A 17,886-nucleotide genomic window follows, 5' to 3' on the forward strand; every position below is an offset into this window, starting at 1 on the left:
TGTCCCGTGTTCTCCCGCAGGTTTCCTGTGGCAGGCTGGGCGTTTGTTCCTCATTCCCCACCTGCGAACGAGGGGAGAAGAGCTCTGTGCTGGCTGGAGGATTCAAAGCCCTTGAGTGTTGTCGCCTGTGCCCCCTCCGGCGCTCGGCGCGGCAGGAATTGGGTCAAACCGGAGGAGATTGCGGGTTCCCAATCCCAGCAGGAGCGCTGTCATGTGCCTGCCCCGCATCCCAGCGGGGGCAGGGCGTTCATCCACCTCCGCCCCTGGAGCGGGGCAGTGTCTGAGCGCGGCGCTGCCGCCGGACCGGCCCCGCTTCTCGGACTCAGGGGGAGCCCCTGGAACAATGGGGTGCCGGGAAGCTCCGCTTCCTGCCGAGCGGCGGCAGGAAAAGGCCCTTTTCCTCCGCATCCTGCCATCGCCGCTCCCGGGGCGGCAGCGCTTGATTTCCGGCAGCAGAAGGAAGACGCGCCGCTGATCCCCCGCGGGCAGGTGCCCCCCGCCCCGGACCCACCTGAGCGCCGCCGGAGCCCGACCCGCGACCCCGCCCGCTTCCCGGGAGCTGCGCCGGGCTCCTCCTTCCCTCCCTCCTTCCCCGGCTCCCGCCGCCCCCGGGCGGGGCGGTCCCGGCGGCCGCAGCGCTCCGGCCGCGGCTGTTCCCGGGGCGGGGGCGGCGGTGCCGCCCGGCCCTCCCTCCTTCCCCTCCCTCCTTCCCCTCCCTCACACCCGCGGGGAGCGCAGTCCTCGCACACGGGCGCTGCCCCCGCGGGGCCGGGCCGGGCGCTCCCCCCCGGACATGAGGATTGAGGCCATCGGCGAGCGCGTACCGGGAGGAGCGGCCGGTCCCATGGGCCGCGGGGCTGCCCGGGGCCGGCGGGGCTGAGGTGCGGTGATGGGGTGTGATGTGATGTGCGGAGCGGTGACACGCGGTGCGGTGATGGGGTGTGATGTGCGGTGACACGCGGTGCGGTGATGGGGTGGGATGTGCGGTGACACGCGGTGCGGTGACACGCGGTGCGCTGGGTGGGACGGGACGGGGCGGGGATGCCGCACGGGGCTCGCTGTGGACGCGGCACCGGGTCCAGCAGGGGCATGACCAGCGTGGGTCAGACCCGGGTCCAGCCGGGCCGGAGGCTGGGTCCAGTTCTAGGTCCAGTTCTGGGTCCACCATGGCACCAGCACGGCCCGGCACTGGGTGCTGGGCGCCTTCCCGAAGTGACAGACCTTCAGCCGGCATCCAGGGGCCACTCAGTCCTGGGGACACCGCAGGGTACTGATGGCTTTGAGCTGTGATGGGCACGGTGTGATCCTCCTGAGACCCCCCTCCCGCCCCACAGGGCAAGGGAAATAGTTTCTTGCAGCCACCCAACGGGTCAGCAGCGTTCCCAGGCTGTGGAAGGCTGCTCTCGTTGCTGGAAATGTATTTCAAGAAGCAGGACAGTGTTCCAAGGAAAACTCCTTTTACAGGACATACCTAACTCCAGTTTTCCTCCTCCTGCATTAGGTTTCTGCACTTGGGAAATCTGAAACGGTTCTCCTCAAACCAAACAGGTAAAACTACTTGTATCGTAGGAATTTTGCTAAAGGCTTCGGTTGAAAGCAAGCATGCAAATTTTAGCAAATTGTAATGCCAGAAAAGGTGGGGTTTAGATACAGGCCATACATTTTTTACCCCAGGAAGTTTAATGGTTCAGAGCAGGGGTGTTTGATGAGAAGGTTGTATTACCAGAAAGGTATGCAGTTAGCTTTAGAGTATACAGATATGTGTGGGCCTGTAGTTAAAGTATGTGTGTATAAAGATATATATATATACTCTTTATATATATGATTATATATATAACTTTTATATGTAAAGTACATAACTCAGCAGTCAAGTTTCTTTAACATGATGTTAAGCACTAAAACCAGGCATCCTGTAATAGAACCTATCTGTGACCATTTATTTGTGACTGTGTAGATTTCCTTCAGCTAATGATTACTTCAAAGTGGAGAAAATATTTTTATACTTATTTTAAAACTAAAAATCCTTCTTTTCTCACCCTTCCCCCCAGTAGTTCTACGTTTTTCTCCCTTCTGACTGGATATTACATGCTCTATACTTAGTTTCCATGCTGAACTCTCAGGATCCCTTGGGAATTAGCTAAAGTAAACACACCCCTTTTAGTTTGACTGGGAGTTGGTGGTGCGTAATAACCCTCGATGACTAATGATTCAAAGATAATCCTGAGGTTGTACAGTCTGGTCTCTCAGTGAAAGTTTGCTCTTCACAGGAAAAAGAAACCACTCCAGAAATGCAAGTACAAATTCTTTGAGTATGTGACTTTGACTGAAATTTGTCTTTTATGCTTGAAATGCTGCAGATAAGTTAAACATCTTTTTTTTTTTTTTTTTTGTCTTTTTTGTTTTTTAATAAAGACAGAACTCACGGGTTGCCATGTTTATGTTGCTTGTGTTTGCATTGCTACTGCAAGAAATTCTGGCTAATTCCCAAGCTGAAAATCCTACTGAATTCACAAACATTCCAGAGGAGCCATTGTATAGCTACAAAACTATCAACTTGCCAGATGAGCATATTCCATACTTTCTGCACAATAACCAGCACATTGCTGACATCTGTAAGCGAGATGCTCTTTGCCCATATAAAGTAAGTTTACTTTTGTTTGTTTGTTTAAATGTTATATTGAGGTGGTTTGTTCTTGGAGTCGTAGCAGTTAAAGATGGTGATTAATTGGTCTCCTTGCCAATTAATCAGGAAAAGGGTTTGGCCTAGAACAGGCACGTTTTAGACAAGAATAAAGTTGCTGTGGATGTGTGTCTCCCCTTTGGAGCCTCTGTTGTGGATGAAGAATCTGGATGTTCTTTCTGAAATTGTTTGAAAACAAACCAGATCAAAAGCCTTTTATGCAAGATTTATGAGCAAGGGGTCGTTTAAAATCTAACAACTAACTTAAGTCATTTCCTATTTTGCTGTTGCAAAACTAATTCAGTTATTCTTTGTTACAGAAACACTTGAAGAAACTAAAATCCTGCTGGGGTTATGAGAAATCTTGCAGACCAGATAACAGGTTCAATTACCCAGTATGTGATTATGTTGAAACTGGATGGTAAGTTTAATTTTAAAAATATGCTGTCCATTATGGTAAAAAAAAAGTGTAGTGCTCACTTTGATATTAGCTGTGAAGTCAACGTTATTGTGATATTTAGGATTTAAAGGATGATTCTTTGTAGAGACTTGTGTGTATGTATAATGTGTGTATTTATACATAACATACCTTTCAACATGATTTTAAAAATTTAACTTTTTAATGAAGAAAATACTGTTGGAAATGCTTCCTGTCAGAATGTTTTCGTTATTCTGATTTAGCCTTGATTTCAGATTCCTAAAATAACTGTGTATTTCCTTTCTTAGCTTTAAAAACAGAGGGGAAAAAATGTTAAAAAAAATTTTATACCCTTTTACGGGAGAATAGCTTTAAATTGTCATTGATGTTTTCATTTACATGGAGCTGATAAGTACTTCCTGTTTTGCATCTTAAATGCCAATAAAGTAACTGGCTGGTTCTTCTCTTCCACTTTCAGTGAAAAAAAATGTTATTATGTTAAATGTTAAAAGTTATTACTAGAAATAAGCAATAGACCTTGATTTTTTTTCCTCTGTCCTTCACACATCAGGGCAAGTGACATTGAGACAGCCCAGCAGATATTCTGGAAACAAGCTGATTTTGGTTATGTTCGAGAGAGGCTCAATGAAATGAAGACCCACTGTAAGCCTGCAGCAACAGTAGGTGTTTCTGGTAGATGTGATGCTTTGCACTTGTTTTTAGACATAATTTTTGTTATTGACAGAATTCTGCTTGTTCTTTTCTTAACAGGGGGATTCATCTCTGACCTGTTCCCAGTACCTTCAGCACTGCAGAGCAACAAACTTGTACATTGATTTAAGGACTGTGAAGAGAAACCATGACAGGTGTCTGGTTTGCTTGTGTTATAGTGAGAACAGGGTGGCAGGGAAAAGGATTTGAGACTTTGCTTAACAAAGCTGGTGTGCTTGTTGCCGTGGGGTTTTCTGCTGGTCAGAGACTTGTTGATGAAGCCTTGTTGAGGGTTACACCTCTTCACTGCTGTCTGCTGCTGCTGTCAGCAGTACAAGTTGTTTAAAAACCTAAGTGGTCAGTTTTATGGAGTAATGATGGGTGATTGAAATAGTCCCTTATGATAAAAGAGAGGAAGACTTTCTGTGTCTTCAGTCATGTCCTTTCTTGATCAGATGATGTGCAAAACAGAAAGTTTCCATCTGAGCCACCAAGACCTTTCCTGTACTGGGTACCTTTATACCAGATCTAGGAACTGCATTTTTAGATACAGTGTGACTGAAGAGAGATCTGAGCCTGGATCTTCCATATCCCAATTTAAAATGGTACACATTAGAAAACTGGGTAAAAATCATACTGCTGATGCTGCCATCACCTCCTGTCTTATTTCTGAAGTCAGTGTCTTGGGGCACATGACTGCAAAGGAGGTGTTTCATGACTGACAATACCCCTCAGAATGGGTTTTGTCTCTTCTCAGCCTGTCCTGAAAGCTAATTGAGACAGTGCTTTTAGTTGGCAATTTGTTTTCGTGAAATTTGTTCTTGCACCTCACTCTTCATATGTTGTATAAAATCCTTGCGTAGCAAACTGGGTTGTGAAATCTGAGGTGAATTTCAGTGGTTAAAAACAAACAAAAACTCCAACTAATGGTGCTGCTGTGAGTAATCATGTAGCAAAATCTAATTAAGTTACTCATTCAGGTACGTGAAAATGATTCCTAGTAACAGTCTGGGTGGATTAGTGCTGTTTTCTATGGTTTTCTAGAACTTCAAGGACACCACTGTCTTTATTTGGGAATTGTGGGAAATCCTTTATTTAAGAAAACACTCAGGTTTGAAATATGTGTGAAGTGCCTTGCAGAACTGACACTAACTAGCACTGCCTTGAGTATGTAACTGAGATTGCAGGGCACTGGTTAGCTCTGTTGCACCAAAGCTGATCGACTTTTCCTAATTTGCATTAGATTCAAAGAAGACTTTTTCCAGAAGGGAGAGATTGGAGGTCATTGCACCCTCGACGTTAAAGCATTTTTGGCTGAAGGTCAGCGCAAGAGCCCTCTGCAGTCCTGGTAAGAATCTCTTGTCAAGGATTCTGCTTCCAAGTTCACTCACTAATTATTTTTGGTTTTTTGGCATTGGCATTAGCAGCTGTGTGTAGGGGATTTCATGCTGAGGAAAGAGTTGCTCCTTTTAGGGTCAGTTTGAGAGTTCGTATTAGATACCTCTGGTAATTGCATCTGAGCAGAATGTCTGAACTATGCTGTGGGTAATTGTGTCCTGCCTGATTTACTGCAGCAAAAGATCTGAAAATGTCTTGTAATCGGGAGTTCTAACTTTCAAGTGTTTTCTGGGCAAGATGCTGGCTCTCAGCCTAACCTGCCCGTAGGAGGAGATAATTGTTTTGTTGCGAAATGCCTTGGAATTGGCGCCTGTGTGTTAGTTCACACAGTCCGTGGTGATGATGGGGCCAATGCAGCGCCTGAGCTGGATGTGTTCACACAGTGTTCCCAGGGAGCCTGTGCTTGGAATGTGAGATGGGCAACACACTGAGGCTGAGTAGGAAGTGCAGAGTATCACAGTTTGCGTGTTAGCACTTCAAAGCTGCATTGCCAGTTAATTGAGGAGAGATGAAGGAATTGGAGCCATTAAGGTCCATATTATAATTCATTTTGTGCTTTTCTCATGTTTGGATTTTTCCCCCCCTCATTTTGCATCGATGGCTAATTTCAGTCGAGAACAGCTGCAGAGGAGGAAAGGACTTTTCTTCTCTACCTGCTGTTGTCATTGCAACTGCTCATCCTTGTTTAGATCCAGGAATAATAAATACTACATCTACATTCATTATTCTGACCAAAGCATGGAGATTTTGCTTGAGTGTCTTTGTCAGTGCAGATCAAGTTGGATGGACCCACAGACCCAGGCTCTAAGGCTCTTTGTTACATCTCTGCTGCCTTGATTTGTAGATCAAAGATGCTGTTCACTCTTGAGATCAAAGGCAGTGTTTAACCTCCAGAAGCTCATAAACTGAGGAACCCTCCATTATAATTTCAAATCATTTTAATTGTCAGACTCTATCAGTTTTCAGCAGTCCTGTTAAATCAAATGGACTGGATGGACAGTTACTAAACCTTAGGCATATGAACTACATTTGTATAAGTGTGTTAATGTCAAACCATGTTCTGTGTGATTGAATCTTTCTAGGTTTGCAGAACTCCAGACATTTACTGCATTAGACTTCAGGCCTCTAGAAGATGAAAAGTGTGACATTGTTATTGAAAAGCCAACGTACTTCATGAAGTTAGATGCAGGTAATCGGTATCTTTAGTTTATTTTTTTTATCCTGCAGTACTGCAGTATAAAAAGCCCATATTCAACTTGCCCATCTACATTATACCTTTGCGATTGTTAAGTTCACTTGTAATATATTTTTATTTTTTTGAAAAATGATGTGATTTTTCCTTCCTTTTTTTCCCCTTCTAGTTCCAGTGATGAACTCGGAAACTTAAGTTTGAAAATCTTATTTTTTCCCACAGATGATTTTAAAAAAATCAAAATAATTTCCTGCTGCCTTGCACAGTGGTTTTCTTGACTGTGGTTTGAGAGTGTTTGTCTTTGTGCCAGAGTCTGTTCTCTACAGAGTCTTTGGCTGTGTTTCTTTATGACAGGTTTCATACTGTGAAACACAACCTGTGGGTGTCTGTGTCTTGTAGTATGTGCTCAGTAACAGGATTCTGAGTGTATTGGATGATATGGAAGAGAAGTGGTATTTCAGGAGGGGCAGCACTCAGGCACCTCTGGGAATCAGCCAGTGGTATCTTACATTTTTTGAGCTTCACCAGCCTTTTTGTTGGTACAGCACAGTTTGCAGACAGCTGTCAATGGCAGAGGGTGCTCAGGATGTGTTCAGACAAAGCAGCTGCAGTGGTGAGCTGTGGTTTGAACAGGATGGTTGTGTGCTGTGTTCTGTCCCTGTGACACATGGCAACTGTAACCTGAATTCATCTTCCTCTCGTGCCAGTGTCTTCCCTTTTAAGCAAAGCTGTTGTAAGGAACTGGACTGTGTTGCCTCCTTTGTTTCGTGGTAGTTTTTTATGCACCCAGGTATTAAGCTTAAGAAACCAAGAATGAACAAGAATGCTCTGAGAGAACCTGAGGAATTACTTGGGCTTTGGCTTGTGTGCAAGTACAAGTTGTGTCTTGCAGCTCTGCAGACAGAGCTTCCTTAGCCCCACTAAAGCAGAACCAAGATCAGTGCCCAGGGCCAACTTTCATGTTTCCTGTGTGTCAGACTGGTTTGTGTTAAAGCAGGAGTTCCTTTCATATCCTTCAGAAAGCAGCTGCAGACTGTAATGAGAAATAGCACATGAAACTTATCTGTTTCTTATGCTTTCTTTTGGCCAGTCTACTAACTTCTCTGTACTTTGTAAAAATGTGTTTTACTTCAGATTTTTTACTATGATTCCTTCCCTTTAAAAGTTTGCTTTTTTAAGGATATATTAAAAGCATTCAGTCAGAAGTAGGGGAAAACTAACATAAAATACAGGATACTGCTAAGGAAAAATGCATGAACCAAAAAAGGTGGAAGGAGTGATGCCATGCTTTGCTAACAATTCTGTCTTTCTCAGGTGTCAACATGTACCATCACTTCTGTGATTTCGTCAATCTTTACATTACCCAGCATATCAATAATTCCTTCAGTACTGATGTCAACATAGTCATGTGGGACACTGTAAGTCTGCTGTGCTTTTGACATATTTGTAATGAGTTGTATTTCTGCTTTGTAGAGACTCTGAAGGCTTTAGTAGCCAATTCTTGGCTTTCCTGTGGGCTTAACCATGTGGAACTGATAAATTTTTGGACCCTTTTAATACAGGTGCATGAACAAGAGCTGGGGAACAGATTTTCCCTGATAAACCATGTGCTGTTGGAACACTACTCTGTAGCTCAGCTTTTGCTAGTGTGTAGTTATGGCTTTTTTTGGTGTGACCTCAAAAATAATATGATCACTTTTTCTAATTTGTAGCATTTGAACATTTCATGCTGTTTTCTGTAGACTTTTTTTTCTCTCAGAATATTGAAGTAGATTTACTCAACTGTTTCTTTTATATTTAAAAAGAGTGCAGTCTTGCATTTCTCTAAATCAGTAATGTGCAGCCTGTAATAAAGAAAACAACTAGATTAAATCCTTGTGTATGTATCAAAACAGGGTCTAATATTTAATTTCTTTAAGTAGCCTTCTTGCAGTTACTTCTCTCCATCACCTCTCAGAATACCTTTATGACATATAAAACAAGTTTTTGAGTGGGGCTGTTTCTGTTGTACTGCTGAGTTGAAACCATGACTGTATTTAAGAGTAATATTAATTTTACTGCCCAGTATTTAGGTGGTGTAGGAGACTGTTAGACTAAATAACGAACAACTGAGGAATTTGTAACGTGCCAGATAATGTGTATAATCAGATCCAGAAATAACACAGTTCTTCAGTATGGTATTGTCACATGTCTGTTTTGTGTTTGTGAAGTGCTGTGTTTTCTTTCTGAGTATTTACTGCTAGGACAACTAAAATTCAATAGAGAACTGCTTGGTATTTAATGAGAAACCTCTTTGACTAGAAGAGACCTTTTTTTTTTTTTGTTCTATTACATTTTTAAAGATAAAATGCCATCTGCTAGATAAGTGAGCTCTCTAGATGTTATACAGGGACCTGTTAATCCAGATTTTATGACTTTTTGAAAAGATCAGATGTCAGACAGCATTGTAAGTTACTTTGAAAAGCAACTCTTTGTCTTATATCTCATTGTTGAATCGAATAACTCGTTCAAATGTCCCATTCAAAGTACTGTCACAGTACTATCATTTTAAATGAGCTTTACCTGCTCAGGCTGAGTTCATTGCTGTGTACAGCCAGGTGATGGCACCAGTCAACTGTCTGTGCTGATCAAAAGGTGGACTTGAGCTTATTATTCATTCTCTTTTTTTTCTTTATTTTAGCTTGATGCAATTAGATTTGACCATGCTTCCTGGCTACTGTTCTTATTAAACAGTAGTGCCCTTAGATGTAGGTTAAACAAAGCAGAAAATGAGGGGGGATTGGTTTGGAGACCGTCTCTGCAAATGCAGGGAAGAAATGTTTATGAAGCACTTTTAAGGAGAGCAGAGAGGGTTAGAAAGTGGTACTTTCATCAGTTCTCTACTTTTAACCCAGAAGAGCAGTTCTTGTAATACAGATGGCCAGAAAGTAGTTTGGACTGTAAAATCCATTAAAACCTAATGGCAGAGGAAGGAGAAGGAAAATGCCTTGTCAGCTGAAGGAAATCTGGTGCCCTTTAGATTTTTACATCTCAGTAGATATATGTTTTTTTCTGTGATCATTTGTAGTCTGATTTTCAAATTTCTCGTTGAGAATATTCCCACGTAACTTTCCCATCAGCCTGAACCAGCCCCAGAGCTGAAAGGAAGCTTTAAGTGAGGAATCTGCACCAGGGCTACTGAGGGCACGTTTAAAAGAGCAAGAGGTGGTGACTCAGCCCTGGGATGTGACAGATTGAAAGGCAAGAGCCCCTGGGGACAGGCTGATGTTGTAGGGAGTAGATGGCTCTTTAAAGGTTCCACAGAGTGTTGCTGCAAAGGGAAAAGGTTTTTACTGCCCTGTATAGAAACTTCTGAGCTGTTTCTCCCATCAAATCACATCGTTGCCTTCGGTTTGTGATACATGCGCAATAGGCAAGTGACAATTCCAAAAGAGAGGCAAAGGCAAAACAAGCTTGTTGTGACTTTTTACCTCAAACCTTACTGCTGCACTTGAATTCCCAGGTGGTTTTTAGTCTCAGGAATTGAGGTTTGCACCCTCTACCATCTCTGTGTTTCTTTTACTTCAAATTTAACTTGTCTTCTGTTGTCTCTGGGAAAAGTAGTTGGTACTTCTCTCTCTGACTCAGAAATTTTAATCTGCTACCGAAGTACTCATCTAGATTGCTAATTTATAGAAGTTTTTATTAAAAATTAACTACCTGACAGGTAATTTGAGTTACCTGTCACTGTAAAGAGAGAGTTTGGTGTTGTGTCATGTCTGTGTTCTGTGCTAGGCTGTTTTGGGTACCGTGATGGTGTTGCACATATTATTTGTGTATTAGAACTTGTATACAGAGCTTGAATCATGAAGAGAGGTTCTAATATGCATTTATGTAATCATTATGCCCTTGTGTTTTTTGCTTTCCTCCCAGAGCTCGTATGGCTACGGTGACCTGTTCAGTGAGACATGGAAGGCATTTACTGACTACGAAATAATACACTTGAAAACCTTTGACTCTAAAAGGGTATGGAATTTTATATATTGTTTGAATACATAGTCACTAGGGAGCAAATGTGACAAATTCTCAAGCTGCTTGTGGTTATGGGTGTTTCAGATGAAAGCATTAATACCTCCTATGCATGTTTAATTTGTGTAATATGAGTATTCTACCTTAGAAATGAGAGTCAGAGCTGTAACCTAATTCTGTGGTGTGTCTGTCCTTTATGTAGATGGACCTCAGTTTTGTGTCCTGAGAGGTGGTATTCATATATGGGGTTTCCTTCTACAGGGACCCATTACTGAAGTTAAGGGTTCTTTCTAAGTCTTCTGATTCCTCTCGAGGTGTTTCTTTTCCCCTGTAACTTCTGGCATACCTGCTGCTTATCATTCAAAAAATTCATTCATTCACAGCTCATTTTAGTCTCTTAAATCCAGTCTTAAACTCATTAACTGGCTTACTTCTATTTAGTTCATGTTTGTTCTGTTTCAGGGTGTTTTTTTCACCTCTCCACACACTTGCATCCATAGGGTCCCAAGTGAGAGCTCTTTTGGGATCAGGATTGTCTTTGTTCTGTTCATTTGCACAGTCAAGGAAGTGGGGGTGCTCTTGATGGGAGCAGTAATTGCTGGCTCATTAGAAGCAGGGATCCCAGTGAAGGAGGCAGTGGAAGGTGGCAGTGGGGTGTAACTCCCTGTGATCTCCTTTGCAGGTGTGCTTTAAGGAAGCAGTGTTCTCGTTGCTGCCTCGGATGCGATACGGTTTGTTCTACAACACTCCACTGGTGAGTCCCATTTAGCCATCCACTGTTAACTGGAGGTGTGTGTGACAGTGTGAAATCTGAGCTGATGAATCCCTCCAATATCCAGCTGAGCTATCGTGGAATGTACCACAGGGAAGGTCCAACTCCAAATGGAATGATCTCCCCTGAAGATTAGGATTTTGGAGTTCTTTAGCTGTTGTGTGCAGTCCCCTCTGTCACAGCTCAGGAGATGCATATTGTTCTTCTTTTATGGGTGGGCACTCTGAACTTACTGGTATTTTGCAGAGCACAAGACCTTGAACACAGTCAGACTTTCCCAATGGTATTAGCTCATGCATTCAGGCTCTAACACTAGAGAGAGTTATATTTCTTTTTAAATGAAAGTGCCACTTGTGTTGCAGTGAATAGTGACATGTTTAGCGCAGTGCATGATACTGGGCTTTTGTTCCACAAGAATGGTAAAAAAACTGATCACAAAGCGCAGTTTTCTGAGCAAAATAACTCTGTATGTTAACAATTGCTTTTTTAATTTCAGATCTCTGGCTGTCACGGTACAGGGCTGTTCAGAGCGTTTTCTCAGCATGTGTTACACAGGTTAAATATTACACAAGAAGGACCCAAGGTATGATAACTGAATAATGGCAATTTTAATATGGAGCTGATGGCTCTTAACAGGGAAACAGCATTAGGAAATAGGAGCCAGTGGGGAATGAGGGTGTATTGTGCATTTTTTGTCTTTTCCTGTGATGCCTGGGATTTTTTTGCCCAGTAAGTCAGCCTGTTCTGTAAAGGCCTTCAGCAAACATTTGTATATATGCCCTTTTGTCTCTTTTTCCATAGGACAGACTTTAGAACATTCTAAGGGTCTCATCCCTGTATCCGTTCTCTCTGCCAAAGGCCTTGGTGTCCTTCCTGGTTAAGTAATACGTGTGTTACATGTTCTGAGAAGGTGCTGCCCTTGGGTCCAGCAGAAGGGATCCCTTGGAGCAGTGCCCTTTATCAACCCTCATAGGTACTGCTGAGCTCGGATCAGAGGAGGAAACGATGGAATCTGGTCCTTCCATCCTTGCCCAGCACCATCTGTGTGGCCCTGGGCAGGGAACTGTTGTACCCACTGGTGGTTTTTGCACGTGGCATTGATGGGCACAGCAGTTCAGGGCCCGCTGAAGGATTTTCCAGAGGGTAGCCTGTGTATTGAGGCTGAGGGGCACCATTCAGAGCTCTGCACAGGCATTTAGTTATGCTTCTCCTGCTGACACTAATGGGAGTCATGCAGTTAAATCTCTTTATTTCACTTGGAATGCTTACCCCTGTGAGTCCAATTAATTAAAAGAGGCAAAGGGAGGAACTGTTAGAGAAGTAAAATATTTTTTTCCCAAGGATCTTGTGCACAAGCCATCCTGAAAGCTGCTTTCCTGCTTTCAAAAACTGCCATATAATGTGTAATACAAAGGCTCTTTTGTACTGAATAAAATAAACCTTTCAGAAAATATTTCATTCTTGGTTAATAATCAGACTTTCACAAAGTTTTTGACACTTTGAGTCTGTTGGGAAATGGGATGTGAATTTTAAGATGGTTACATCATCTGTTTATTACATGTGGAAGGAACATATTTGGTTGCTCAAATATTTGCCAAAAGTAAATATGGAAGTGTCTGGGATTGTTTTTGTGAGGTCTGCCTCTCAGCTAACACACTGCTCCTTCTTTCTTCTCAGGATGGGAAAATTCGAGTCACGATACTTGCACGCAGTACAGATTACAGGAAAATATTAAACCAGAATGAGGTGTGGTCCTTTTTATTTTTAAAAACAGATTTATTAGAAGTTAAGTTTTGCTCGTTGGATTGATTTTTTTTTTTTTTTTTTTTTTGGATAGAGCCAAGACATCTATTTGCTGACAAATCTTGGACAAATATGTCCAATGCTTATATTAATTTCTTCTAATATGTCTTGTAGCCAGTCTCCATTTCTGTACACCAGACACTGGACCTTGCTGCCCTTTCTAAATATTGAATGGGAGACTACAAATGTAATACTAGAAGTATTTCCTCTCAGCAAACAGACACTGCAGAGCTTCTAATAAAATTAAATTGCTTCGCTTTCAGATTATTTCTTTTATTTACAGCATCCCCAGTGCTGAAGTCTAACAAAACCCTTTGTAATGTCTGCAGATTGAAATGCATAAGCCATTGTACTTGAGTATGTGCACTCAAAACTTAATGAATTCTCATATTGATTCCTGTTTTCGAATCTTGCATCTTACAGGACTTACAGTGTGGCTTCTTTTGTGGTCGAATGGTCATATTTAATATTTTCATACCTGTTTTCATTCCTGCTGTTTAGTGCCTGACAAAAATGAATTGGGATTATCATCCCCACCTTATTTAGGGAGAAACTGAGGTTTGTGTGATGCAGTAGCTCAGTGACAGAACAGACAGAACAAAGGATTTGTGCTTTATCTGCTGGGCTGTCCTCAGTTCGTGACTCCCTGCTGCATGTAGTGTGAGTTCTGGTCAAGTGCACATGACAAAGGGAGAAGTTAGTTTTATTTTTACCATACTTCTGTAAAAGAAAATGCTTGGCTCTTTCTCCCTCTACTGCTGGCTATGGATTGGAGGCTCTCCAAAAGCCCTTTAGTTCCGAAGCCCAGGTCTAACCTGTTTTCACTTCTCATGTCAGTAAGAGTCTGACCTTCTAATGGATTTTTGAAAATCCTTCTAGTTACCAATTCCCTGGTGGGGAGGAGAAGTGTGTGAAGTGTTCAGGAGTGCAGGGGAGCAATTAATTGAAGGAGAACACCAAATCATTGTCTTTTTATTCTCCTCCTCAGCTCGTGAATGCTTTGAAAACAGTATCAACGTTGGAGGTCAAAGTGGTGGACTACAAATACAAGTACGTAAGTTGGTGGATGAATCTGGTGTGTGCTGCCTGTGGCTGGGGAAGCTGTTTGCAGGCAGGGCTGTGTCTGTCCCCCTGTCCAACCTGTGCAAAATCCAAGGACTGGGAAGGAAGAGTGTTACTGAGGGAGTGGTGGGTGAGCTAGTCAAGCCCTCCCATCCTATGATGCTCTGCTTAGGATTGAATCTCTAGAGCAGTAGGTTCAGATTAAAGCTATTACACAATGAACAATTTTTGAAATCAGTTTTCTTTCTGTTTCATCCCTTCTCCCCAAACCAGCTGTGTTCCCATCACCCTTTTACCTTTGCTAATGCTCTGCAGAAACTGTGGGTCAACGGGGATTTCTCTTGTATGATGCCAGTGTCTTATTTTATGTGACCCTTAGCTTAGTAAGGAATAATAACTCTCCTTATTTAACGCTCTGGTGGCCCCTGGAGACACCACTTGAGGTCAGTTTGGGGTGCCAGGTGTAGCAGGCACTGTGCCAGTAAGAAATGGATTGAAGGAAAGGTTCCCAAATAGTGCATGCTGTGCCAAATGGCAGCAGCTCCATCTACTCACTGGTGCTTCCATGGATCATGCAGGAAGAGTGGGATACTGAAACAATAGTGAGAGATCAGTGTTCTGACTAAAACAGAGACAATGTGAGGAAGTTTATTTGTGTACTTCAGCATCACATTGAATACAGTTCAGAAACAGTTTTAAGTCTTTAATGTTGGATTTTCAGGTGGTTTGTTTTTTTTTTTCTGGTTTGGTTTTCTTTTTTTAAGGAAGTGATGCAATTTATTTTAAAGGCAAGTAAAAAGAAAACCTCAAACTTACAAAAACTTTAACTTGAAAGAAAATGTTTTTGAAAGAGATCCTTGTCAAGTTTTGAAACCTGCCTGCATTTCTTTTAGTTCCATGCTGAGTTATTGCTGGCTGCAGCATTTGTGATTCTTAGTATTCTTCCCTGAAAAATCAGTTCTCTCTTTCAGTATTCCCTTAAACTAATTTTGTGCTTTCTCCATGTGTGGGATCCTTACTGCTGTGGATAGACCTGCCACATGACCAGTTGTGTTGTGTTGTCTGCAGGGAACTTGAATTTTCAGAGCAATTGAGAATTACCCACAACTCTGATATATTCATTGGGATGCACGGAGCTGGACTGACCCATTTGCTCTTTCTACCAGACTGGGCTGTTGTTTTTGAGCTGTAAGTCTGTCTGTCTTTCCCCTCTGTTGTACACAACTGCTCATGTCTGTTCCTATGTGTTCCTATGTTCCTCTCCCTTTCTAGTATTTGACCATGAATGTTTGTCTTGCATCCTTGTTTACACTTCATTTTTGGCAGCCTCTTCTTCTGGGGATTGAAAGAGAGGAAGCCTTCATTATAAAATATAGTGTAATTATATCATACAGGTTTAGTCTGTGATTTCCTAATATACCATGGTAGAAATAAAATGCAGAAATTTCTTGGGGGAAATGGCAAACAATGGGAAAACTTCACTGCTCAGATCCTGCAGGTGTGTCTGAGATCTAAGGGTGTTTTGGTGACCCAGGTGAATTGATTACATCAGATGCATGTCCAAGGGTGCTAGAGATCCTCTGAAGGTTTTTTTATCCTTTTTGTGCTCAGGACATGAGCACCAGTGTGCTGGCCAAGGTCAGCCCTTTGTCATTCTGTTTTGCTGAGATTCCTCTTGTACCTTCCTTTTAAACGTATTTTGTCACGAAGTACGGGTATTGACAGACACTCCAGTTCTACAGAACTGAACAAAAATGCAGAATACTTGTCAGAAGAGTACTGAATTCTCCATCCTGGGAAATTTTGCTGTGGAAAGGCTGCAGAGCTGGTGTTTGGCAGCCTAGTCTTGGCTTGAGAGTATTTTGTCCAGTCTCCAGGTAAAGTTCAGAAACCCAGAGGTTTTTTTCATATGTCCAAGAGCTGCTGCAGCTGGACAGGGACATGTCTGACATGCAGATGTTCCTCAAACTGCCTCCTAGGCCAGTTGTTTTCAGTTGAGCAGAATTTGTCCATGGTTTTGGTGCCTTAGAACTGAACAACAGACATTGCAGCTCGCAGAGTTTCTTCCTGTTTCATCCTGGTAAACTTCAGCACAGTCTGTGTAGGTAAAATACGTTTTTTTATGCCTGTCCTTAGATACAATTGTGAAGATGAGCGTTGTTACCTGGATTTGGCAAGGCTGAGAGGGATTCATTACATCACTTGGAGGAAAAGGAATAAAGTATTCCCTCAGGATCGGGTAATGATGGTCACTGCTGGGAGGGTGAAGTGCTCTAACTGAAGCATTTTGGGGTTATCTTGCTTTACCTATCTGTGTTCTGGTATTTGAAAGACAATTATCATTCTTTAGACCAAATTAACTCCCCTGATGTGATAACAAAATTATTTCATGTTAATGGCTGAGGGAAGAAGAGAAATTAAATTAATTTGCCATTAATCCAAGCCATCCATAGCACGGCTGTTCTGCAGTTACTTTGCTGATTCTTTTGCCTCAGAGCAGATCAGTGGATCAGAAAGAATAAATTAAAATGGCATATTTTCAATTTTTTTTTTTGCTTTTTTGAATAAAGATGCATTGATTTTTTTTTCTCTGTCTAAAATTCCTTATCTCGTTTTTCTAGGGACACCACCCAACACTGGGAGAACATCCAAAATTTACAAACTACTCCTTTGATGTGGAAGAATTTATGTACTTGGTCCTTCTGGCTGCAAATCATGTTTCACAGCATTCCAAGTGGCCGTTTAGGGTAAAACATGATGAATTCTAAATTAGATTTCTGACTGAAATACTGTTTTTAAATAAACACGGAATGGCCTAGGTTGGAAGGGACCTTAAAGATCATCCAGTTCCAATCCCCTCCCATGGGCAGGGATACCTTCCACTAGACCAAGTTGCTCAGAGCCCCATCCAACCTGGCCTTGAACACTTCCAGGGATGGGGCAGCCACAGCTTCTCTGGGTAACCTGTGCCAGGGCCTCACCACCCTCACAGGGAAGAATTTTTTCCTTGTATTTAGTCTAAACCTGCTCTCTTTCATTTCAAAGCCATTCCCTCTTGTCCTGTCACTCCACACCCTTGTCCAAAGTCCCTCTCCAGCTTTTTTATAGCCCCTTTAGGCACTGGAAGGAGCTCTAAGCTCTCCCCAGAGCCTTTTCTTCTCCAGGCTGGACGTCCCCAGCTCTCCCAGCCTGTCTCCAGAGCAGGGGGGCTCCAGCCCTCAGATCATCTGTGTGTCCCTCCTCTGGACTCGCTCCAGCAGGTCACTGATCTCCTTCTGGACATCAAGCCATTGAGCACAACTCTTGAGTGCAGCCACACAGCCAATTCCTTATCCATCCTCATAATGCTCTGTAAAAATACTGTAACAACAGGAAGCAAAGTGCTGTTGTGAAATGTGTAAACTTCTACGAGGGAAATAACCCATCTTTAATTTGTCAGACCACTCCTTAGCATCATACCTCTATTTTTCAGGACTCTCTTGGTTTTTGCACTGTATTTTTGCATTCCAAATTCTGAAATACTCATCTTTATACAAAGATATGTCCATCCATTTCATGTAAGGTTTTCTGGGGTAGATACAGTGTCAAGAGACTCTGGCAACTCCCTATTTTAAGTTTAGAAACATTTTCACATTAGAGAGCACAGTTTTTTTTTTTTACATTTAAATATAAGCTTTGATTCCTCTCACTTTAGTTTTAAGTGCTCAAATATAACGGGTCAGTAGGTTCAGTCAGACTTCTGTCTCAGAGCAGGGCAGTCTTTTCCTAAGTGAATACTTAAAGCTTCAGGTAAACTGGGTGTTTCCTACTTTTTCACATAAACCAGCATGTTGCATTGGAAA

At 42.5% G+C, this 17,886-nt stretch overlaps 1 protein-coding gene across 2 annotated transcripts; it reads left to right on the plus strand.

Moving 5' to 3' along the window:
* Window positions 1-649: 649 nt before the first annotated feature.
* EOGT (EGF domain specific O-linked N-acetylglucosamine transferase) lies at window positions 650-16,926 on the plus strand. Of its 2 annotated transcripts, XM_032699459.1 has the most exons (17): window positions 650-881; window positions 1,502-1,548; window positions 2,417-2,641; window positions 3,001-3,101; window positions 3,670-3,778; window positions 3,870-3,964; window positions 5,053-5,157; window positions 6,290-6,396; window positions 7,714-7,817; window positions 10,312-10,404; window positions 11,090-11,161; window positions 11,676-11,762; window positions 12,857-12,925; window positions 13,971-14,032; window positions 15,113-15,232; window positions 16,181-16,283; window positions 16,666-16,926. In XM_032699459.1, the coding sequence occupies exons 3-17, from the start codon at window positions 2,432-2,434 to the stop codon at window positions 16,810-16,812; spliced, it is 1,584 nt and encodes a 527-aa protein (XP_032555350.1). In that variant the 5' UTR covers window positions 650-881; window positions 1,502-1,548; window positions 2,417-2,431; the 3' UTR covers window positions 16,813-16,926. The 2 variants fall into 2 exon arrangements, with proteins under 2 accessions (XP_032555350.1, XP_032555351.1); XM_032699460.1 differs by lacking the exons at window positions 650-881; window positions 1,502-1,548 and adding an exon at window positions 2,258-2,309.
* The last annotated feature ends 960 nt before the right edge of the window (window positions 16,927-17,886 follow it).

Source organism: Chiroxiphia lanceolata, chromosome 11, assembly GCF_009829145.1.
Source record: "Chiroxiphia lanceolata isolate bChiLan1 chromosome 11, bChiLan1.pri, whole genome shotgun sequence".
Taxonomy (NCBI): Eukaryota; Metazoa; Chordata; class Aves; order Passeriformes; family Pipridae; genus Chiroxiphia; species Chiroxiphia lanceolata.